The sequence below is a fragment of the Barbus barbus genome (genome assembly GCF_936440315.1).
Source record: "Barbus barbus genome assembly, chromosome: 5".
Taxonomy (NCBI): domain Eukaryota; kingdom Metazoa; phylum Chordata; class Actinopteri; order Cypriniformes; family Cyprinidae; genus Barbus; species Barbus barbus.
Window position 1 is genome coordinate 35,362,427 of NC_136733.1, and position 25,500 is coordinate 35,387,926.

General features: G+C 35.9%; 2 protein-coding genes across 6 annotated transcripts in view; both read left to right on the plus strand.

The window, feature by feature from the left end:
- Positions 1-25,500, plus strand: part of LOC306869969 (CCN family member 1-like) — a 1,026,947-nt gene that overhangs the window by 83,598 nt on the left and 917,849 nt on the right. The gene's annotated exons all lie outside the window — the stretch shown is intronic.
- camkk1a (calcium/calmodulin-dependent protein kinase kinase 1, alpha a) overlaps positions 1-25,500 on the plus strand; it is an 83,501-nt gene that overhangs the window by 36,380 nt on the left and 21,621 nt on the right. For all 5 annotated transcript variants that reach the window (XM_079416950.1, XM_079416951.1, XM_079416949.1 and 2 more), the window contains 7 exons: positions 3,392-3,799; positions 15,054-15,101; positions 15,321-15,374; positions 20,273-20,324; positions 20,474-20,607; positions 22,256-22,292; positions 23,868-23,889. In XM_079416950.1, coding sequence (XP_079273076.1) covers positions 3,497-3,799; positions 15,054-15,101; positions 15,321-15,374; positions 20,273-20,324; positions 20,474-20,607; positions 22,256-22,292; positions 23,868-23,889 — 650 coding nt within the window. In that variant the 5' untranslated portion in view covers positions 3,392-3,496. The remainder of the gene's footprint in view (positions 1-3,391; positions 3,800-15,053; positions 15,102-15,320; positions 15,375-20,272; positions 20,325-20,473; positions 20,608-22,255; positions 22,293-23,867; positions 23,890-25,500) is intronic.

Below are 25,500 nucleotides of genomic sequence, written 5' to 3' on the forward strand. Positions count from 1 at the left end.
GGGTAAACGCTCAGAAATGTCAGACGGGTCTAAACAAGACTTCGCAATGGGGTGAGTGAGAGTGTGGCTTAAGTAGCTGGGGTAATGAGAAACACCTGGCGGTATCAGTCCTAGGTACATGGAGAGCTAGTACTCGGGTCAGGGTGCCCTCTGGTGGTGATCGGAGAGAGCCACAGAGGCCTGATTCGTGACAATACTATGCTGTCTAAGCAGTATAGGCCAACAAAATATTTTAATATCAGCCATTTAAATTCAGTTTAGTGGGGCCAGGTGCACCTGGGCCAATTTTAAAAGGCATCTGGGGCTTGCAGATGAAAACCTTCCCCTGTATATTTTGGGTAACCTTGAGCAATAGTATAATGTAGCTCGACCCAAATACATCAAATTGAGAGTGGCTCCCTTGACATTTGCGGTACAGGATTTCGCTCTGTTTCTAGAGCCTGTCTCATTCCTCAGTCTCTCCGACCCGCTGTAGGACAGAAAGGATTTAGTTGTGATGACATTTCTATTGTTCAGCTGCATTTCCTATGGTAATTCTCCATGCCCTCATAGAGGATTCTCTGAAATGGGTTGCATGTGGAACGAGACAATAGCAGTAAGAAATGAAGGGAGATGTGTGGAACAGTATGTGAGTGGATGAAGAAATCACTCTTTATTTCCATGTATAAAGCTGTATTTTGTATTTCCACCTCTTTTATCTACATTACAAAGACTCAAAGCAGATGTCCAGGGCTGCTTTGATTCTCTCTGTATGAAGCGAACAATGTCTGATCATGAGAGAGACATTGATGTGAGAAGAGAGCACAGTGACCTTGCTGCCAGCAGACAGACACATAGGGATACCTGCTCAGTCTGTGCAAATTTGGGCACTTCAGCCCGTGTGTGAGCTATTTGCATATTGTCTTAGTCCTGGATATCAGACAATTAGAAGATAAATATTTGACTGCCATAAATTGATTGATTTGGATAATAATAATTTAATAATAATAATAATAATTTGTTCTGAATTTACAGAAGATTCATAAAAACACCTTTCATATGACCTTGTTTGTGTTTTATGGGATTATTTGGTATTGTAAAATGCAGTGTAAATGAGGTGGGAATATTTATTTATTCATTTTTTTAAGCAATTTGCATTTTTTTTTTATTAAGTATTTATTTTATTTCTGTGATTTGTAAATGTATATAAAATGTATTCTAATTGTAAATTATAACACAAATATTTGTTTACAGTTATAGTACATTTATAATTATATTTTATGTAATTTTTTATATACACTACAATTTAATTTATTTTCAAATGCAATTTGTTCCTGTGATGGTAAAGGAACATTTTCAGCAGCCATTACTCCAGTCTCATGATCAGAGTCACATGATCCTTCAGAAATCATTCTAATATTCTGATTTGTTGCTCACATGTTTCTTATTATTATCAATGTTGAAAACTGAATTTGTTTTTTCGGTAACACTTTATTTTAGGGTCTCTTAACTAGTTGCTTTTTAGCATGCGTATAACTAGAATATTAGCCATTTATTAGTAGTAATTAAGCATATATTAATTCCTTATTCTACATCCCTAATCCTACCCAATACCAGAACTTTACAACTACCTTACTAACTATTAATAAGTAGCAAATTAGGAATTTATTGAGGGAAAATTCGTAGTTAATAGTGAATAAGTGTTCCCTATTCTAAAGTGCTAACTTTATTTTTTTTTACTGACTCCTTACTGACACCAAACATAGTGTAAGTGAATGTGTTTTTAAGACTTCCAAACTTAAATTCAGTGTAATATTCTCTCCTTTTCTTTGTTTTGATCTCTTGTTAGTATGTTTTACTGTTTCATGATTTGATGTAATGTGCAGTTTGGGGGTTCAGGGTTCTGTAATGTTTTTAATGATTTGTTAGCTTTGTAAAGCTCTGCTGCAGTGGGGTCGAGTCTGACTCTGCAGTGTGTTAATCAATAGGCCTCAGGCAGCCATCTCATGCGCAGCCTGGATAGAGGAAAAGACTCTCTCACTGTCTCAGTCTTCCACAAACAAACCCCAGAAAGATAGATAGATTATTTGAGTCTAAAGGCTCCGAGGGAAATAGGATGCACACACATACACACAAGTCAGTAAGTACAAAGCAGTTCTTGTTCACAGTGGTGGCTCCTAATTAGCTCCCCTCTGAGGAAATTGGGCTCCCTCAGAAACACATTTTTTTTTTTTTTCAATTAGCTGGTCACGTATGGATGGCTTCATTGGCACCTTGCTGCCAGTAATATTCACACCCTCCACACAGTTAATGCCAGAAACATGCCATGGAGATCACGATCAAGGCATTACTGACCCTCATTAGAGCCCAGGATGAAGTCGAGGACTGATAATGTTCATGTGGAGCCTTTCATTCTTCTGTTTAAGTAGGATGAGGAATGAGAGCAATGAAATTTCATTGGATGCATATATATATATATATATATATATATATATATATATATATATATATATATATATATATATATATATATATATATATATATATATATATATATATATATATATATATATATATAAAACCAGCTATATTGCAATGTTTTATTTTCTGAACACTTCAAGCATTGTTTTTTTAAATATTTTTTTGTTTTTGTTTGTTTAAAGCTTTTTGCTATTATTATTATTTGTTCTCATATAGAATACAGTGTATTAATATGGATTATTGTAATGTCGTTATAAATATTATAATAATTTTTAAAAAATAATACATTTTATAAATACATTTAAAAAAATAAAAATGTAAAAACTAGAAAATAAAAATGTAAAATTGAAAAATTGCAGAAATGAATTAATTATTAAAAAAACACAAAATGTACTAAAAATAATTTCTAAAAATATTTAATAACAGAACACACTTTTAATAATCAGCCAAGCTGACATGGCTGTTTGCTGATACAAATCATCTACTATCAGATACAATCATCTGTTATAAAAAAAAAAACTGGAGTGTTGAAATAGGTCGAGTAAATTAATTAACTACATTTCCTTTTGTGATTCAGGAGTTTCAAGAAGTGTATGTTCTTAATTAAAAACAATTGCTAGTGAGGGAAAAAGACATTTGATTCCAGTTTACATCTTTATTGTCTGTTTGTTTTTAGCATTTTAATAAAGTTAAGTTGTTTAAGTATATTTATAATAAATGTAGTAATAATTCATTAATTTAATGAAGTGTAATATCAATATCTCCTGTTTGAGAACCAATGCTTTAAGGGAAGTCGGTCCACATAGCAGCATGTTAACATTCAGTACCTTTCCACTTAAATGAGGAAAGACCAAAATCTATGTAACGAAATTACATTTCAATAACAAACTCTTTGTCTTTGTTTCCTTCCTCTCTTTATCTGTCTGTATAGCCACGGCTTCCTGTAACTGCAAGCCGACGTTGGAGGTGTTACAATTAATGCGAAAACCCCACACACCCCTCCTCCCTGCCTCCAAGCTCCTCCTACTCCATCGTCATGGCGATGAGCAGTGATCCTGGTTGCGTGGGGGTGGACCCTGACCCAGACTCCTCCCAGACGGCTGAGATGGCTGACAAGATGTCTGTGGTGTCGCTAAGGTCTGATCCCTCCTCCAGTGTAGTGAAGAATGGGACAGGTGTTAAGAAAGCTCTGGCCATGAGGCCACACCTGTCAGGCAGGAAGATGTCATTGCAGGAGAGAGGAACGTACGGTTCTTCTGGGAGCGGGGCTGACCGCTGTTCCCGAATAGCCAGACAGCCAACCATCGAGTCCAAGCGAGTGTCCATCTCAGACTCACAGGTGAGACTAATTACAATATCTCCTGGAGTTGCACATTTACTAGGACATACCTTAATTTTTATAACTTTAATGACTGATTACTATTGGTCGATGGTTATTTTGGCGGTAATTTTACACACAGTTCACAGCGTATAACAGTGGCCATTGGCCAACTGGATATACAGTAGCACTGAATAGTTTGAAATCATTGATTTTAACTTGCACAAAATTTGCATAAATGGATTGTATTCCTTAATGTTTGTGAGTTTCTTGAGATTAAAATATTTACTAGATATTCAAAGATTTGTTTAAATCCAATGTCCTTTCATGAAACTCTAGATGGCGGAGTTCGATAGGTCTAACTCAATCTGACATTATGACATCATCACACGGCGCAACTTTTCAGTTCTTTTTGTATCAGCAGCCAATGAGCTCGCTGCTCAACATTAAGATACCCAGCCAGTGCTTGCTGTAGTAGTTTGCAGTGTTTTTCAGAAACCCTCCACCTTCCCCAGCTCCACCTGTATAAATCTGCTATGGGGTGATTCATGGATGCTATATGGGGGTTATTTCATGTATGTTACATGTGCAGCAGCAGTATTTCTTACATGCTCACAACAGTATGTTGTGGATTTATTGGCAGTAGCAAGTATCAGTACTTGCTCTGCCGCAGCAGCAGCGTAGGAGATCTATTCCGTCATGTATATTACCTGCCAAAACCTCTGAGAGCTATTTGAAGTGAAGTGAAGTGACATACGGCCAAGTATGGTGACCCATACTCGGAATTCGTGCTCTGCATTTAACCCATCCAACGTGCACACACACAGCAGTGAACACACACACACACACCGTGAACACACACCCGGAGCAGTGGGCAGCCATTTATGCTGCGGTTCCCGGGGAGCAGTTGGGGGTTTCACTCCCCTACAATCCCTGCCGGCCCGAGACTCGAAACCGCAACCTTTGGATTACGAGTCCGACTCTCTAAACATTAGGCCACGACTTCTATTTGGATAGAAGTGTTGTTAAATTGCTGAATGCTGTTGGTATATGAAAAAGCATTATAGCATTTGCCTTCCTAATAACAACAAAAAGGCAAATGCTATAACACTTTTTTGCATATACCGTTAAACAAATACAGTAAACTAATGAAAACTGTGAATGGGTGGTATACGGTGTTTCAATGCTTATTAGCTGAACAGGAAATCTTATAATAAAAAATGCCAAATAACAACTGATATATAAGCCTTGGTAATATATTGGTCGTCCACTACAGATTACTGTTTTGGATTGATTTGCAGCATCAAGTCTTTAATAGTTATTGACATCTGGTCACACCTGACTTATTTTCTTGTATGAAATCCTTTCTTATATAGCATGAAGAGCTTGTGCTGTACGTTTATGTGTGTGTGTATGTTTGAAGCAAAACTCATTTCCTGTGATTAGTGTCCAGGTCTGTAAAAAAATAAAAAGTTGAGCCAACTTAAACCTCAAAAATCTGCTGAAGCTGGTTGCCTTAAAATTTTAAGTTGGCTCAACTTTTTTTTTTTTTTTTTTTTTTTTTACAGTGTGTGGCGACCCGTACAGCCAAACTTTAATAAGGCTTCTTTCATTCATACACAGCCTCTGCACCCTCCCCCTCCTACACTGTAAAAAATTCAAAATTTGCCCAACTCAAAATTTTCTAGTGACTGGTAACATTTAACATTTTCCATTGGCCCAATTTTTAAACATTGAAATTTGGCAAATTGATTTTTTTCACTTATGGCAACAGTCAGTTGACATTGGCTCAATGAGAAATAATGTGTTGAGCCAAATGGAAAAACATTAAATCTACCAAAGCATGTTATTGGCCCAATTGAATATTTTAAATAGTACCAGTATACTTTTTTGGTTTTGCCTAATTTAAAAATGTCCATTGGCCAATTTATATAGCTAAAGCAACTTTACTGAATTGCTTATTCCCCATTGTCCCAAATGAAAAAAAAAAAAATGCATTAAATGATACTAAACACTGCTACATTTTAATACTTTTAATTAAATCTACAACACAATATTGTGCAAAATACCTTAAAATGACAAACATATTAACATTTAACACAATATAGCCATACATAAAATCATACATTAATTCTTACAAGATAAACAAAGATTAAGAATTGCATCTTATAAATTAAAACGCTTACAAACATGTGCAAAAACACCATAAAAGGTAATTTGTCTGGGGTTACTTCAACCAGCAGTTAGTGCAACGTCACCTGAGCTCATGAAACCGCATCTTAACTGTTTAAACACATGTACATTCACATAAAAAAAAACACACACACCAAATTTACATAATGGCGTGGTTATTTCACCCAGTTTAGAGTAATTTTACAAATTCTACCACTCTCACAATTTACACATATTTACTAAAATTCTCACTTTAAGCTCATGAAACCACATAATACTTCACATATTAAACATGTTTTTACAAATGTTTACAGAGATGCAAAAAACAAAAACAAAGAAAAATGAGCTCTTGAAACTGCATCCAACACTTTACAAAAGTGAAAAAAGGTAATCTTAACTCACAAAGTTTGAACTAATTAAAATATTAAACATGTAAACATTTATAAATGTAAGGTACAAAAACACACGGGGCTCATATTTGAGCTCATGAAACGGCATCTTAACAGTTTAAATATTAAACATCAAATACACTTATGCATTTTTAAGTGTCAAAACAGCATAAATTTAAGTTAACTGGGGAGGTAACGTCATCTATTCTTCAGTGTAATTTCACTTGAATTGAACCATTCTCAGAAGCAGTTTTAGCTTGTAAAACTGCATCTTACACTACCAAAAAAAAACTACTTTGAGCTTACTTCTCCCCTAAGGGTTTCATCACCTAGATTCCCAATAATTTGGACCTAAGAGCTTGAAATTTTTTGCTGCACTCAGTGCCCAGGTTTAAAAACACCTTCTGAATCAACTCAAAATTGTATTTTAAGTCCTTGTTGTACTCCATATTGAATGCATACACCAATCCAAAGAGTACAATGAATGCCTTTACAAAGTCTCCCAAGTTGTCAAATACCACCTCCTCTTCCAGCACAACGGAGACATCCTGAGTACTTGACTGGGCTCTTGAGGTGGGCTCTTCCATCTTCATTTCAGTTGTGTGGTTCTCCAATGGCTCTATACTCTGTATAAAAACAACAACAACATAGCAATGTCAATATTAAGTCGTAAATTACCTGTATTCGAGTTATCGGATTTGCAAATTAACTCTTCATTTCAAAAAGACCTTTTAAAATAGCATTTCTTAAATCTATGTGGGAATGTGGGTACTTCAAAATTAAGCCACATAGATTTTCAGGTCTAAACAGTATTTTGAAACTGTTAAAACCATACATATATATATAGACGCCCCATTGGACCGCTCCAAGCACGTAGATGGATGCCATATATTAAATATATAATCTGTGTATGTGCTACGATGTAACGGTCATATTCAGAAAGCAATGAAACCGAAACCAAATTGTGTTGTTATGCTATATACAGTTGTGCTCAAATTTACACGCCCCTTGCAGAATATGCTAAATGTTAATAATTTTGACAAAATAAAAGGGATCATAGAAATTGAATGTTATTGTTTATTTAATGCTGTCCCGAATAAGCTATTTCACATGACAGATGTTTCTATATACTCCACAATACAATATAAATTAATTCATAAAAATTCACCTTTTAAAAAGTTTACATACCCTTGAATCTTAATAATCTGTGTTGTTTGCTGTATGATCCACGACTGTTGTTCTGTTTTGTGATGGTTGTTCACGAGTTCCTCATTGGTCCTGAGCAGTTCAACTGCCTGCTGTTCTTCAGAAAAATCCTCCAGCTCCTGCACATTATTTGTTTTTTCCGGTGTCTTCTGCATATTTGAACCCTTTCCAACAGGGATTGTACAATTTTGAGATCCATCTTTTCACACTGAAGATAATTGAGGGACTCATAGACAGCAATTACAAAAGGTGTAAACATTTACTGATGCTCCAGAAGGCAACACAATGCATTAAGAGCTGGGTAGTGTAAAATTTTGAACAGGATGATGTGTTCATTTTTCTTATTTTGTCTAAAGATCATATTTTTTTATTTGGTACTGCACTGAAGAAGTTACATAAATAATTAAACGTTACTCAGAAAATGAAATAAGTACAATTTACCCTGATCATCCAATTCAAAAAATGTACACCTCCCAGCTCTTAATGCATTGTGTTGCCTTCTTGAGCATCAGTGAATGTTTTCACCTTATATAATAGTTATGTACGAGTCCCCCAGTTGTCATCAGTGTAAAAAGACGGATCTCAAAATCATACAGTCACTGTTGAAAAGGGTTCAAATATAAAAAAGGAGCTGGAGGATTTTTCTGAAGAACAGCAGGCAGTTGAACTGCTTGGGATCAATGAGGGACTAATGAACAACTATCACAAAATATAAAACAGTCGCAAATAATCCAGGAAACAACAGATTATTAAAATTCAAGGGTATGTAAACTTTTGAACTGGGACTTTTTTCATAAATTCAGTTATTACTTTGTCTTGTGGAAAATATATAAACATCTGTTATGTGAAATAGCTTATTCGTGACAGTATTAATTAAACAATAACATGCAAATTTTCTTCATCCCTCTTATTTTGATAAAGTTATTAACATTTTGCATATTCTACAAGGGGCATGTACGTTACATTTATAAACTTTGAGCGCCAATTTCAAAGGCTCAGCAGACCAGCAATGCCTCTAGGCTAATCACATTTACAAGCTAATAGTATTTGACACTAATGTAGAATAAACATATATTCAATAAGAATTCGTTAATACTCACTGTTCAAGTCGTAACGTTACGTTAGTGTTCTTCACTAAATGGTGCCTCGCGTGTTCATGCAGGCCTAGCAATGGTGGGTTCACTGAGGGGAAAAACATTTATATTTATAGCAGAAACGTATTCATTGTGTCTCATACATTTAATATCGTTATTATAAAGTGACATAAAATAATTTAGTTAAATAAATAGTAACTTTAAGTAAACGAGGGATCAGCATGGGCTAAACTGAGTTATAAGCGCCAACACGACACCAGTAACGTTAACGTTAAGTTAATTTAAAGATGTGAATTCACTGTTACATTATTCTGCGAAATAAACACCAGTAAAGGCGTGAATTCACACTTAATCTGCAAAAAATACAATGTAATACACGTAAAATGTACCGTGTCCTCAAGTATAAACCTGGATAATTCGGAAAACTAACGTTACTTGTCTGAGGCGGTAATGTAATGCCCATGTTTTACGTTTTTTTGTCGAAATTACTGACAGTTGCACTCTATTTAACCTAAAGAGGACTTAAATACAGTTCAGTACTCACCGTAACTTCATAGATGAAAATCCGTCTGGAAATGATGTTTCGTTTCGTCGCTGCTAAGCATCTCTCGCTCTCCCGCACAAAGGAATTTTAATCCAGTACGATTCTCTCATGCGCATGCGCACACTCGTTTTTGCTGCAAGGCTTGTTGGGCCAAAACAGATTTTTCACTTATGCTTGATAAATTGGCTGAAAACAATTTAATATGTTCGGTAAATATATATTTTTAACTTTAACTTCAGACCTTCAGCTAAAATTAGCACAATGTATTTTTTTGTTTTGGGGTAATTTTTGGGAAGCAATTTGTTGAGCCAATGTTTATTTGTCAATTTCCCCAATTTTTGTAAATGTAAATTTTTTACAGTGTAACAACCTGCTCCTATTGAAGGATATCTTTGTTCTGACCTATAGAGATGCTCTGTGTGTGCCCACATTTCTGCCTGGCTATTTGTTTGTGTGTCTTAATGGGGCTCAAGCCTGTCTGAGGGCTGAGACATTGAAAGGCAGGGGTGCTCCTCATGTTCTCTCTGTAGTGTGAGAGGCACTCTGCTCTGAGAGGAGCGTCAGCTGGACATGTTCTTCTCATCTGCTCTAACACTTATCCTGTGATAGGCGCAGAGGGGAAACACTCTTAGCACTTAAGCTATTTACTGTCATTGATGTAGTTTGAATCTTTTTAATGTACATTCGTACTGGAGTACTTAAATGATAGGCTTCTATTTACTAAAGGTCTATTATTATTTACTCACCCTCATTTCATATTAGACCCATTTGACTCTTTTTTTCACAGAACACTTTTTAAATTAATTGATTTATATGGTTTACACATTTTTAATGATTTATTTACCAATCAAACTCATCCAGTTGAGTCAGTAGGTTATCATTAATAAGTGCATTTACATGCGTTTTTTTTGCTTAATTTCAGTTTTACTCATTTTTTTTAAATGTCATAAAACCACTTTAGACCCCATTTTTGTGAAGTCTGACTAACAGACCTAGATATTGTGATTGTAGCTTAGGTTGATGTAGACAGAGACGCAGCTGGAAAGCTTGAGTCTCCATTCTTTGTAATTGCATGGGAAAGGGCAACTAGTGTGTTGTCAAAATTACATTTGGGGTTCCAACAGAAGAAAGATGGTCATATGGGTTTGAAATGTCATGAGGGTAGTAAATGATAACAGAATATTAGTTTCTGGATGAACTAATCCTTTTAACCCACTTAAAGGGTTAGTTCACCCAAAAATGAAAATTCTCTTTAATTACTCACCCAAAGACAGCAACGCAACTGACACGTTCAAGGCCCAGAAAGGTAGTAAGGACATCATTAAAATAGTGGTTCAGTGCATTGCTGTCTATGCAGGGTCAGAAAGCTCTTGGATTTCATCAAAAATATCTTAATTTGTGTTCTGAAGATGAACAAAGGTCTTACGGGTTTGGAACCATTTGATGGTGAGTAATTAATGACTGATTTTTGGGTGCACTATTCCTTTAAGTCTGTTTTGCAAGTCTTCAAGTGTTCAACTGATTTAGCTGATCAACCAGCTGATCATTCAGACTGGCCGAGTGCCCAAAAAAGGGCAGTACCTTTTCAAAAGTTACAAAAGTGTACCTTAATCATAAATAATTATTTTTCACAAATACATACTATTGACAGCTTTATTACTGGATAAATGAAAATTGTGTAGTAGAGACGTATTCTTATGAAGTATGAAGAAATCAAACATTCCTCTATTTTTTCTAAGGATCTTATTAATCCTGTTAATCTCTAATATCTCAGCATTTGTTTTAGTGGCAGAAACGGCAGTCTCTGATATGATCGCTGGTAGTTAGAGGAAGCCTCATAAAGCAGAGATTAGAGGAACGCAGCGTATCTTTCCCACATTCTCAAATGTTCTGGCTTGATTTACTTCACTGCCTGTGAGATGGTTATCACTGTTGGAAAGGGCTGTGGAGAAGGGCTTTACATTGATTGATTGTTATTGTTCTGCAGGGAAAATGATACTTTATGGTTTTGTTTCATTAACTTCAATGTATCATTTCAAATCAGCATCTTGAGGGAATATCATTGTATTGCATCTCATTTGCTAGCTATGCTCTGAAAAAAACTGTGTAGGAACGTTTTCATAGAATATGTGATAAGTCTTTAGGGATGTGGAATTTGTTAAGCTAAATATTATTATTAGAAATGTTAAATATCCCTTAAATGGAGATGGTCTGGGTGTATATTTATATTATAGCCTACTAATTACTAGGTGCACAATTTCAATAATGCAGATCCATCATCATTAGAACCGGAGTAAGAACAAAGTGATGTGCTCTCATCCGGTATTATATCATTACTAATAAATGAGACTTAATTTATATGTATTATAATTGAATTTTCTGATGTTCAGGTGACCTGTTTGCTTCGTATCCTGGGCCTGTTTTTCATGTGATCCTGTTTCTAATGATCTCAACCTCTCATTCTGTTCCTTATTCTCTCTTTCCTTCATTGTCTCTTTCTCTTCCTCCCAGCAGCTCCAGTCACATCTCTGAGACTCTACTGTTTTCTTTGACTTATAGGACAAGAAAAAAAAAATAGTCTGGTGTCCCATCACTCTATCTGTTGTTTTTCCCCTCAGACTTCAGACAGCTGTCATACACACTCTCCTCTCTGCCTTGACACTCCAGCTGAAGTGTGAGCAGTAATGTGAGGCTGTTTTGGTTAAGGTACATGGAGCAGTCAAAGTAATTGACTGTCAGATTTCACATCACTGGATATTTCTCTTCCACCCTCGCTTTTGCCTACACTCTCTCATTGCTTTTGCTCTTTCTCTGTCTCTGTTACTTTTTCCCTTTTGCCCTTTTCCATTTTGTTCTTGTGTACTTTTTCTTTCACTCTCCTTTGGCCGTAATAAACTCATGGCCTTTCCATGAATTACTCTGTGCCCGCTTTACCTCCAGCATTATCCAGCATAACCTACACCACTTACACGCTGTGATCCCAGATGTTATCGTAGTACAACATTTGAATGCACAATATGGTTGTATCTTACTTAAACTCAGGATTATCCAGTCTAATCCGGGTTTAAAAAGAAAAAATGGGCCAACCTGGAAGAGGACCAAAGTGAAAAGTGAGCCTGTGTGCTAATCCTCCACTGTCACGCTTAAACGTTTTATTTCCCTCTGTGAAAACTTCAGCTCACTCTCTTTCAAACTTCCTCTCTTTATGTTCTCTCTTTTATTCATCTTCTCTTTTTCCAATCCTTCAGTTCTTTTTGCCCTAGGAGGCATCTCTACCTTCACAGGAAGTAGACGTGGCATTTATTTTTTGTGACAGGGCTCAGATGTGATCTGACTCTGCGAGTCCTTCATATGTAGAGCGACATGTGCCCTGTAGTTTATAACTGTGAAATCTCATTGAACTTATACCTGATGCTAGGAGCCACACTATAGCATTAGCAGCCTAGAAAACCTGCTGTTGTCCGTGGACAGGAAAAGCAATTCAATTGTAAGGCATATCTGTTTTAAAGTTTTTTCCTCAGAGCTCACATGTTATCCTCACAACATAGATAAGATACTAAGCATCCTGCCTGATAAAATATGTCACTAGACCTCTTATGAAGTAGTGTGTGGTTATTTCTGCTCTCTTCTTCATTGAATCAATATAAAATTAAACATGGTTCAAAATGATTTATAGAGCCTGAAACATTTATGGATAGGAAAGTGTAGACGACTATGAGATATTTATGTAATGTGCTGTATTGTGGGCTGTATTGTTTTTTACTGTCTAAGCCATGGCAATATGAATAATTGATGAATTATTTGAATTAATAATTGATGTATGATATGAATAATAATATTCATTTTCATTAGGGATGCACAGTATTTTGGTTCCAAATTGGTTATCGGTCAATATCAGATATTTAAAATTTAAATAATAATAAAATAAAAAAATTGGATAGATACTATCAGGTGATTATTATATATTTAGTTATGCAAGCTCATTTCCTCTGTTTTTACTTGCCACTATCTAGCACTCACTTAAATAACATTGTTAAAAGTAATCCTTATCAAATCATAAAATAAATATAAATTTGTAATGCTGCACAGTGTTTTGATGCCTAAATTCACTTGTAGCATTTTTCAATGATTGATTTTATTTTTATTGGTTAATTTTAGTGTCATTTACAAGTGCCATGACATGATAATATTTTGGGGTTTATTGGTTTAAGCCATAACTGTTGTATAACTGCATCCCTACTTTTTACTTGTAAACAAATTTAAGGTCTTGTAGCTCCCTCTAGTCCTTTATAATCATTTTTAAGCTCTTGTTTTTGGTAAGTTTTGATGGTGTGTGTGCGGGTATACTGCAATGCAGGGCTCACTGCATGAGCATGTACCAGTAATAGTCTAGACTCAGCCAGGAGTCCATTCTCTCTTTCTTTCTTTCTCTCTCTGCCTCTCAGTCTTCAGTTTTTTCATTATTATCTGTAATAAACTAAAAGAACAATTAGAACCTTTTCTCACACCAAGAGTATCAAATTGTACTTTAGTCAGAAGTCTGTATCTGTGTTTTAAATGTATCCTCATCTGTCAGTGCATTCTCAGCGAGGTTCCTCTCCCAGAGAAGTTCTTCCTCAAATTGTTGCTTTTACCGCTACTACAGTTTTTCTTCCTGTTCCTCAATAGTCCTTGCCTCAATATTTCTGAAATAACGTTGAGCAGGGTTGTAACTGCATTGCAAATCCATCTTATTTACCTCAGTTTTAGAGCCACATTTTTCAGTACAGCACAACAAAACAATAAATCAAAAGAAAATGCCAGTTTGTTGATGATTTTAATCAAACTGAATTTATTGCTTTTAAAGTAAACATAAAGGTCGTATTTTATATTCTTTATAATGCTACAACATTATAACAGCTTGTAGAAAGCAAGGATTGCCATGTTTCTGTTATTAGGGCAGAATTGTTAGCAGTAGTAATGTTCCCTGCTGTGGAGAAAAGTTTGCAGTTTACAATACACCGAGGTTGCTGATCCAGATAGTTATTGCTTTGCCAAATAGGCTGCATGTGATTCTTCGCACTTACCAGCTGATTCAAAGACATCAAACTCCCTGCTTTTTAAGATGTATTTCTTCTTTAATAAATTTGTCTTGTGGTCTTGTTCAGACCATGGGTTTGGAACGGTTCAGTCATAATTTCGTGAATGGTGGAGATAATTCTGTTACTTCAGAATTTGATTACTCTAAAGGCATCTTCACCAATCAGATGGATGTAAGCAAATGACGTACTGTAGCTGTGGATAAATCTTCAGACTTTTGGAAAAAACATTCATTTGCAGCAGTTGATGCAGACGGGGCATGATCTCATGGGCACAATGACATGACAGCTTGTTAAAAATAGAAGTCAGTGATTTCCTCCAGTTGTTCCCAGATTTAAAATTACATTAAAAAGAGAGGTTTGATTTTTTTTTTTTTTTTTTTTGCTGAAAGAAATATATTTTTTCCATGTTTAATAAATTAAATTGTGTGAAATGACCGTAATGTCAATTAATAAAACCTGAATAAAAGTTCTTCAATGAAAACCAATGTTTAAATGGCCTTTCTTGAACAGAATTAACTGCAAAGTGGATCAGTCTTTCTGTCAGTAAAATGATATTGAGATTTGTGGAGTCAACCAGGATGCAAAAGTGTTTTTAAATCTTTTCATTTGCAGTTTCTATATGAAATAGGTTATGAAACAAATGATTTGTTGTTTTTACCTGTAACTGGCTTACATGCTCCCTCTGGTGTGAAGTATATTACTCCTTTGTGTGTGCAGCTGGGATTGATGCCATTCTCTCTCTGTCTCTGCTCTTCTCTCTCTTTCTTTCTTGCTTTTTCACAATCTCAGGATTGCATCCAGCTTAACCAGTACAAGCTAAAAAGTGAGATTGGGAAGGTAAGACCACCTACAACATACTCATATTGCGTTGTTTTAATAGTCTATATGCATATAGAGATCAGAAAAATCTTATGGTCATGTTGTGTTTCATAGCAGTCATTCAGGCATTCAGACACTGACCGTTACTGACCCACAGCACAGTCTCATAGTCTGACTCATCTCACTCTACCTGTTTTGTTAATTTTTTTTCCTCTATCCATTTCTTCTATCTTAAAGGGCTCATATGGTGTTGTCAAGTTGGCGTACAACGAGGATGATGACAAATATTACGTAAGTATATTTTAAAATAACTTGTCCTTGATGCAGCATGACGTGCAGAAATTACACAGTTCAGCTTTAAACACAGTCATAACATGCATATTTTGACGAAGTGAAAATGTAAAGTAAATGGAAAAACAATATAATGTGGGAAAGAGATTGGAAAGAGAAAAGCAGCATGACAGAGAGGATGATGGAGGAGAGGAAGGATAGATTAAATGTTATGAAAATGAGAGCAGATGGGGGAGGGTTGTGATATAACAAAAATGACAGGAATGTGCAGCAGTCCTTAATTTCTTTTGGAGATATTTATATCAGCCCCCAAATACCATCACTGTTGATCACATATGCACACAACTGAACAAACTTGCATACAAATAGATAAACACACAGGAAGTAATTTTACTGTCCTTATTCTCAACACAAGCATAAAAGGTTCTTTTCAAATTATGTTCATCAAAAATAAACATCAAAATAAATAACATGGACAGAAATAAAATGTAAATACTGAATATGTAATTGGCATTTACTTCTATGTAAAAACGACTGGTCATTCATTTTCATCTTGTCCTAAAAACAGTAATATTTTGTCACAAAGTCCTGTGGTAGGACTTGTTATATGGAAATCTATTTTTAAATGGACAGTTTTATGGACACAGTTTCCAATTTTGCTAATCAGGTCCCCCCAGGAAATAAATAAGATATGTTTCAAACTACATGACAGAAAGTGAGATTTTCAGCATTAATAAGCATAAAATAAGTTAAAGCTGTGCTTACGTGTGTGGATTTGAGGCAGCATATGGTAGACTAAAAGTTGCAAACAATATGTCATAATACCTTGAAATATCCTGCAGTGTGACATAAAACTACTTTATTTTTAAATTGCATTATGATTGTGTATGCAATTTTTATGAGCTCATAATAAAAAAATGAAAATTTGCTGAAAATATACTCACCCTCAGGCCTTCCTAGATGAGTTTGTTTCTTCATCAGAACAGATTTGGAGAAATTTAGCATGAAATCACTTGCTTACCAATGGATCCTCTACAGTGAATGGGTGCCGTCAGAATCAGAGTCCAAACAGCTGATAAACGCATCACATTAATCCACAAATTATCCACATGACAGTCCATCAGTTAATGTCTTTTGAAGTGAAAAGTCCATAACCCATAACAACACATCCTACAGTGAAAAAGGTAAAAAAAAACACGTCTTGATGGATTTGTTGCGTACAAACCAAGCGGCAACCTCCCGCTCCCTCTAGTGAAACCAACACGGAAGTGATTAAAACTGCAATTCATCGACTAGCCGCTGGAGGCTGGCTCCAAAAGGGAGTCAATCACATTGACTCTCCATGTTAAAATGCCCAACTTTACAGTAGAAAAAAACATGTTTACAGCCTGGTACAAAAATTTATTTTGGTCTATATAGCTAATTTTGCCCTTCGTGACAACTGTGAGGGGGGTGAATTTTTTTATAACTCATCCATTTAAATTATATTAAGCCTTAAACTTCTGCATAATTAAGGGCGTGGCCACTTGAGTGACAGGTTGATTGACGTTGCTGTCTCTATCTGCTGTCTGTTAGCCGTCACGTTACCTCAGTTATTTGAAGTTTTGTTGTGTAGTTTCAGGTTAATTTACCTTGAGTAAGTTGGAAAGCTCTGGAAAAGTTCAACCGCCAATACGTCGACGAGGTAGGCGGGCGTGGTTTCAGCAACCAGGCACCTCAGTGCCGCCCACGTCCCGCCTCATTGCCCATTTTGGATCATCCGGGAGTGACGCGCGGTGACGCGTTGCCAAGATGGCGGCGGTCGGCTCCGCCCACTTTAGGCTTCAAAAACGCTCTTCAGAAACCTACGAGTGACGTCACGGACACTACGTCCATTTTTTTTTACAGTCTATGGTACAAACTCACAGCTATTCACAAGATTAATTACACTGCAGAGGATCCACTGGTGAGCAAGTGATGTAATGCTAAATTTCTCCAAATCTGTTGCAATGAAGGAACAAACTGATCTACACCTTGGATGGAGCAAAATTTTTCAGCAAATTTTCATTGTGTAAAGGATGTAAATCATCCTAAATAAGGAAGACACAGTGTTAACGACTGGTTCTAGACAGGGTGCCACATGGACAGACGCTTGTGCTCACCTCTGACTACAAGTAGTGCGAAAGAAAATCACATCTATTGAGAGCCTGTTCACTGGATGAAAACACTTTGTTAATGAGAGAGGTCAGATGAGATTGGTCAGACTTCTTCATGCTGAGAAAAATGGCCACACACACTCAAACTAGCACTTCTCACAACAGGAGAAAGGCACAGCTGAAATCATAACCTTGAAGGGAATGGGTTTTCAACAGCAGAAGGCTGTTCCCGGATCCTCTTCTGATGACTCTATATATGAGCTATAAACTGGATGGCGCAACAGTGGAAAAAAAAGCAACAATTCTTGTTTTTTTCTGAAACATTCACATACTAGGATAAAAATTCAACATGACATCATGTATCAGTGTATAAAGGGTATCTTATTTGGTATTAGGCGTACCTAATAATGCTATTTTTCTCCCTTGTTTGTAGTTCATCTTTTTGCCGGTCTCATGATCACATTTGGATATTTTCCTCTCCTCCTCATAATCAACTGTCATAATAGACAATGTGTCTGAAAGCAAAATATAGCTCCCGGTTCCCAGCTGCATTCATTAATTCATGCTGTGTGGATATATAACAGCAAGGATGAATAGAGGACAGAGATCAAATCACTTTATTAATGCAGGGTAGTGACTCTGGCCCTATACACTCTGTTGGCCCCACAAAGCAGGGTTTTACCGCTCTAACAATTACCACACATTCTCTTTTTCTTTACAGGTAGAATTAATTCTGAAATTATATCTTGTTCTTCATTTTTCTTGAATTTTTTCTCCCCTTTGCAACATCTGGCCATTTTCTGCCTGTCCTTTTTCAACTGTAGTTGAAACATAATCCTCAGAAACCATGCAGTTTGATATTTTTCTTGTTGTTTATAAGTTATTTAATGGAATATCAGAAGTGTTGCATTATTGTTTTGATTATTTATTTACAGTATGTAATCCCATTTAACATTTTCCAGCTTCTTATCTTAACACATTGTAAAGTTGATCGAAGTTGGGGTCGGCAAGATTTTTTTAAAGAAATTAATAATTTATTCAGAAAGCATGTTTCGAATGGATCAGTGTTATAATGTAATTTATTATACAATGTATAACAGTTTTTGACATTGATAATATTAAGAAATGTTTCTTGCACTCCACATCATCATATTATAATGATTTCTGAAAAATCATGTGACACTGAAGGCTGGAGTGATGGCTGCTGAAAATTCAGCTTTGTCATCACTGGAATAAATTACATTTTAAATGATATAAAAATAGAAAACTGTTATTTTTAATCGTAATAACATTTCACAATATTACAGTTTTTACTGTATGTTTGATCAAATAAGTGCAGCCTTGTTTAGCATAAGCGACGACTGAAAAAATAAAGCAAGAAAAAAATCTGTAGCGAGGAGCTATCTCAATTATTATTTAATATTGCAAAAGAGAGGCGTTTTCCTTGTTGACCCCACTGTATTTTTCAGTTTACAGTAAACATGATGCATCACCCCCATACAGCAAACTGTATTTCTGAATTGCTTACTTGCTGATTCATCCCATCGTTTCCCAGTCATTTGCATTCTGATGCTTCAGTTCTTTCCGTCCCTGCTGCATTCTAAATAGCAATTTTCTTTCATTGTGCTCACCTCTGACATGTTTATAAATCATTCATGGTTTCCTCTTCACTCTTTGACGAACTGAGTTATTTTAACTCGTCAGCACAACAGACTTATTGCCTCCTCCAGCTGTCCTTGAGAGCGAGGAGAAAAGCACTCTTTCTTATTGCTAACTATTATGGATTCACGTCTAAAGTTGTGTACTTTTTAAGATGAAGGGCCAATTTTATTGTATTTGTGTGTGTTTTAAACATTTATAATTCTGAGATATTGGATTTTATACCTTGAAAAATGAAGGGAAAAGACCACAGGGTTTCAACGTGCGCTTCAGCTAATCTTTGAATCCTCTCCATAACGTTCATGGAGAGGAATCCTCCATGGATTCAAAGCTAAATTTTGAATCCTCTCCATCATGAAAAACTCAAGGAAGAATTTAGAATTTGTCCAGATCTCACTCATTATGAAACCGCAGGTGTTAGGAATTGGCAGCCTGTTGTATTGCCATTTTCTGACTGTAATGAGCAGAGTGGCAGAGATTCAGAGAGAGCACTTCCCACGTGCCCACGTCTCCAAATTTTCTGTTTGCGCACTATGTACGTCTCTGTGCCTTTCATCCCAGCAGAAAAGAAACAGGTGCACAATTCTTCTATAATAGACGTCTTCCATTGTAAAAAGATACAGATGACTCTGTTTCGCAGGAAGTGTAGATTTGAAAAGCCCAGTTCTGTGTGCCAAAAGCATTTGTTTTGATTAACATTTGAATTGCTTACAAAGACATCTGATCCAAGCATCAGTGGTTGAATGTGCAGAACCCAAGTTGATTTACAAATCACAAGCACTTTGGTTTGCTTGCTTCTTATAGTCTGTCACTCACTGTTTGTGACCAAATTTCCACATTCACTTTTGCAATCACCTACGCAGGAACACTGCTGTGAGAGGAATCTCGAGTGTCCCATCAAGGCCAGAAGCAAACGAGAGGGCTGCAGTTGAATGAACTCTGAAATCTTTGTTTGATTAGTATGTAAATGGAAAAGTCAGTTGATTGTGTCACCTAATTTATAGATGGAAATATGTGTGTTTGAGAACACCTACCGTAGTTCAGACCTTAGTCTTGGCAAGATTGGCTGTTTTGCTTTTTTCATCTGTCTTACTTGTTTTGCAGGCAATGAAAGTGGTATCTAAGAAGAAGCTGATGAAACAGTATGGATTTCCCCGTATGTATGGCATTTAAATTAAGTTCTAATTTGAAACCAGATGTATCCAGATGTTATGCTCAGCAGATGTTGAGGCAGTCCTCTAAACCAGCTGAAGAATTCGGTATTAAATGAAGCAGCAAACTTAGTTGCATTCTTTCTCTTTGCAGGCCGCCCTCCTCCTCGAGGTCCTAAAGCAGCCCAGGGCGAGCAGCCCAAGGTGCTTGGTCCTCTGGAGAGAGTTTACCAGGAGATAGCCATCCTGAAAAAACTGGACCACCTCAACATAGTTAAACTGGTTGAGGTAAGGACTGTGGCCATATTCCTTCATTCATGTAATCCACTGATAATAAACATCTGCTAATTAATCAAATGAATTAGTTAATAATTTAATAAAAAAATATTAATCTGTTCTTCTCTTCTAAATGTTCTTCCTAAAAATACTTCGTTATGAACAAACTTCTAATTCATTGTTAAACTTTTTTCCTTTAAATGTCCTTCTTTTGTTACTCTTCCTTTCATGCAAACTTTCATTCGAAATAACTTTCTTTTCTTGATTCTTTTTTAATTAATACTTTCTTCTGAACGTTGATTTCCATCTGAAGAAACCTTTCAAACTTCCTTCCATCCTTTACAACAAACAAACGAAGAATCCCTTTAAATTTTATGATTTTCTTTCTTCCGTCGGACTGAATAAACTTTATTCTCAATGAACAAACAAACTTGCCTTCTAAATAACCTTTGAACAAATTGAACAAAATAACTTCTTTGCTTCAGAACGTTCTTTCTTCTAAATTTATTGTAATTTGATTAATGAACAACCACTTGAAATAAATTTGGTTTACTCCATATTTTCTGCTGTAGTTTTTTTGTCTGGGTCCCAGGTATAAAAAAAACCCTAATTAATAATAAAATAATGAAAATACAGAGAGATGAAATTTGGAAGGGAGTGCACTCAATTACATGAACTGCTCAATAACCAAGCTATATTTCAGACTAGTCATGTATCATTATGTAATTTGTGCCAAAGAGGGGACAAAATAATAGCGACACTGAAAATCAGCTAGGAGTAAATCTGTTGAAGAGAGACGCCCTTAATGCTCCTGAGAATGGCATGTGGAGAGGAGTGCGATCGATCACAGTATAAAGAAAAGGAAGCCAGAATGGAGGGATGCTGAAGGAGAAAAGCGCCTTTCCTTCTCTCCCCTTGTGGTTCCGTCTGAGTGCTCTTCAATCACAGCAGCACCCACGTACGTCAGCAAAATTAGAAAAGAGGGGTGAGACAGTGCGTGTGAGATAGAAATTGAATCAGAGCATGAAAAATGTTTAAAGGAAACTTAGAAAGTGAGGCAGAGGAACCACCTACACTCCAATCACCTGGGCTCTCCTACTGTCAGTCCAAGTATAGTCTTAAGTTAGGAGTGTGCAGCCATTAGGAGCAATACAGAAATGGTGCTCTGCTGGCAGTGAAGGATGAAGCACCTGATGCTTATCGAATCTCATCAGTGGCGCTGTGCCAGTAGCTTGACTGTTTTGTTTTTTTAATTAAGTGTTGCTTTTCCATCTAGTTTGTCCAAAAACAAGCAACTTTTTCCAACAAGCAGTGGTGTAGAGTGACAGTCTTCAGCAGTTCAATTTTTTTCCATCATATTTGCACACACACAGCTTTATAGCTGAGCAAGCTAAGGAAATAATCAATTATGGTCTTTTAAAATATAGTCTCTCAGAAAATGAAATTAAGAAAATGCATAAAAATAATTAAAAACAGATAAATAAAGTAAGATTTGCTCTGGGCCTGTATAATAATAATAATAATAATGATTCGTTACATTTATATAGCACTTTTCTGGGTACTCGGAGTGCTTTACATGAAAGGGGAGAATCTCCTCAACCACCACCAATGGGTCATATAGTGCCTGTAGCAGGTGTTTTTAATAAAGTTTCTATTTCAGGTGCTGGATGATCCAGCGGAGGACAACCTTCACATGGGTATGTTCTTTTTAATATAATTTTAGTGGTAAATTATGGTGTTTTTACGGTAACTGAAACACCCATTGTTGTACATTTGTAATTACACTACAGTTCAAACATGATTTTATATATATATATATATATATATATATATATATATATATATATATATATATATATATATATATATATATATATATATATATATATAGTGGTGGGAGGAGCAAACGACAGACACAGCGGGTGTGGCGTCAGGCCTCGGAGAGGTTTTTATTAAACAAAATAATAAAAGAAAGTGTCCAAAAGGGGGAAAAAGTGTCCAAAATAAACAGGGGATCTGGTGTCCTTGTCGTGCTGCGGGGTTCGTGAAGGGACATCCCCGTCTTCAGGTCGCCGACTCGTCACAATATATACATACATACTGTACATGTGTGTGTGTGTGTGTGTGTGTGTGTGTGTGTGTGTGTGTGTGTGAATGTATGAAGTACGCATTAAAACTTATTAAAAGTGACAATACAAACATTTGTTATAAAGATTTCTGTTTCAAATAAATAATGTTTTTTTATTATTATTAATCAAAGAATCCTGAGAAGAAAAAACATCTATCACAGTTTTCACAACAATCTTAAGCAGCACAACCGTTTTCCATATTTTTGATAATAATAATGAATGTTTTTGAGCACCAAATCAGCATATTAGAATGATTTCTGATTTCAGTATCATGTGACACTGAAGACTGGAGTAATGGCTGCTGAAAATTCAACATTGCCGTCATAGGAATAATTTACATGTTGAAATATATTGAAATACAAAACATCTATTTTAAAATTGTAGTAATAGTTTGCAATATTGCAGTTTTTTGCTGTGTAATAGTATAAGAGGCTTTTAAAAAAGTATTGAAAAAATCTTTTTGGTATTGTATTAGTATTCTAATCTTCAACATTAACCCTATTTTACACATCATCCATGCTTAACCCTTTCTTCTAAATATGTGCACATTGGTTGCAGTATTCAGCTGTTTGCTCCCATTGCTAGTCGTCTCATCACATCACTGCTCACCTGCATAAAATGAAACCCTTTTGACATTAGTCAGATCAGTGTCACTCATATAATCTCAGATCACCAACTCTCATTGAAAATGAATGACCTCTGTGCACATTGTCGCTGCTAAACTTTTGTCAGTATAAAGTTTACCGTTACAAACTTTACTTTTGAATGAAAAGCAGACAGTGGCATGTTTCAGACAGATCAAACTTTGCAGCCTGTCTTCATAATGGGCTGAAGTGAGAATCTGTATATCATACATATGACAAATTTAGTTGACTGCTCTGACTCATACTGTAGGAATGAATATAAGGTGTTTGTGCTGATGGACTGCTACAAAATCCTAAAAGACTTCACACCACTGTGCAATGGTGCGAATAAAAGCACACATCATGCTTATGTGTGAAATAGGGTCATTTGAGGGTATGACATGCTATATAATGATTGTGAACATTACATTTCACAAAGTGCTCCGAGTAATGGATTTGTCAATAACAGAATGTCTTTTCACTCTAATTTTTCTTTAATGACTCTCTGATCTTTCCGCAGTGTTTGAGCTGATGCAGAAGGGGTGAGTATTCTGTGTGTCCACCTAGACCTCTTTTTGTGCATAATTGACGCTTTTGCCATGCTTTCTTCCATCCTCTATCGTTTCATTAATCACCTCTTTCCCATCTTTATCGACTGTCCTGTCTTGCATATGTCATCATTTAGCTCTGACTCAGTTTTCCTCCATTGTTCCAAAGGGATTAATTAAGTATTTATGTTCTCACTTTCTCCCTCAGTCTCTTTTATTCACATCTTTTCCTATATCGGTTATTTAGTTTTTTGTTACTGAGTAGACTCGCTGCATATAAAATAATTGCATTGTTAATCTTTTCAGTATTCCTTCTGGTACTTGCAGTTTTTATTTATTCTGTCGCTTTCTCTGTGTTTCTAAATCCATAATAAGCTAATTTAAAGGGCAGCAGTCTTTCAGTTTATTACAATACCTTTTTTTTTTTCTTTCAAATGTGACATTTTACTTTGGTTGAAAATTAGTTTTTGCCAAGTGGCCCGGCTTTGTTTTGGAGAGAAATGTTGTCTGTGGGCTTCTGCCTTGAAAAGAGCAGATTAAAACTTATTTTGCATAATTATAGAATGGTCTATTTTCACTAGACCTGGCTGAATATGTTTGGCCTTTCTGCTCAATCGTGATTCACTGCCTGTGGGTAATGAATGAAATGGCCTTTGAGGACCCTGTTTTGTGCTAAGTGGTTTTTTGTGATTGGTTTTTATGTAAATCTCACAGTCACAGTTAATTTTTAAGGATTCTATTCACTGTGTGTGCAGTCCTGTAGTTTCCCAGCATCCTTTGTTCTCTTGCACAACTTGCCCAGTGCTACATTATCTACATATTGTTGGGGAATAACAGTTAAAACCCATGGACCAGGTATGATAAACAAAGACCAGGAGTCAGATTGCGATTAATTAAAGAAATTTACTGAAGAAATAGTTTGCAGTTTCATCCGCAGAAGTCAGCTTTAACACTTGTGATAGAGTTCGTAGCCCGACCTGCTTTACAATTCAAAAACACCAGCAATTATACCCTAAAAGAAGTTGCTAATTGCGTCAATGCATAAGTCATCAAAATTCTGATTGGTTCTAAAACCTAGATAAACTTAGACAATTTCCACATATGGACGCAAGCTTGAAGCATATCTTTTGATGATGACTGTTTTAGTGATCAGAGGTCCGACACAATACGTCTCTCCAAAGACGTATATCTGATACGCTGGACATCGGCAGTGTCGTGGACTGTCTGAGCTTCTCCCTGTACAGACAGATACTAACACGCATACGCAGAGAAACACTTATCTTCAAGGTTGCATCAGCCGTAAACCTTATCGAGCATGGTTACACACACAATGAGAGCAGCTTCTTAGAGAGTAGAAAGACAGACTAAAACCATAATCAACTTATTCTCTAACATGCATAAATGTAACTTTGATTAATAATTATTCAAGAAATATTATAATTAATATTATTATGAAGGCCATTGTAGATCTGCCATCCATTCCTTCAGTATGTCTTGCAAACATTTGGAATTCTGCTGATATAAATAAGTATATAACTAAAGGCTGGAGTACACTACATAACTTATGCCTAGATTTTTGCATTGATTTACAGTCTGGAGAAGTTC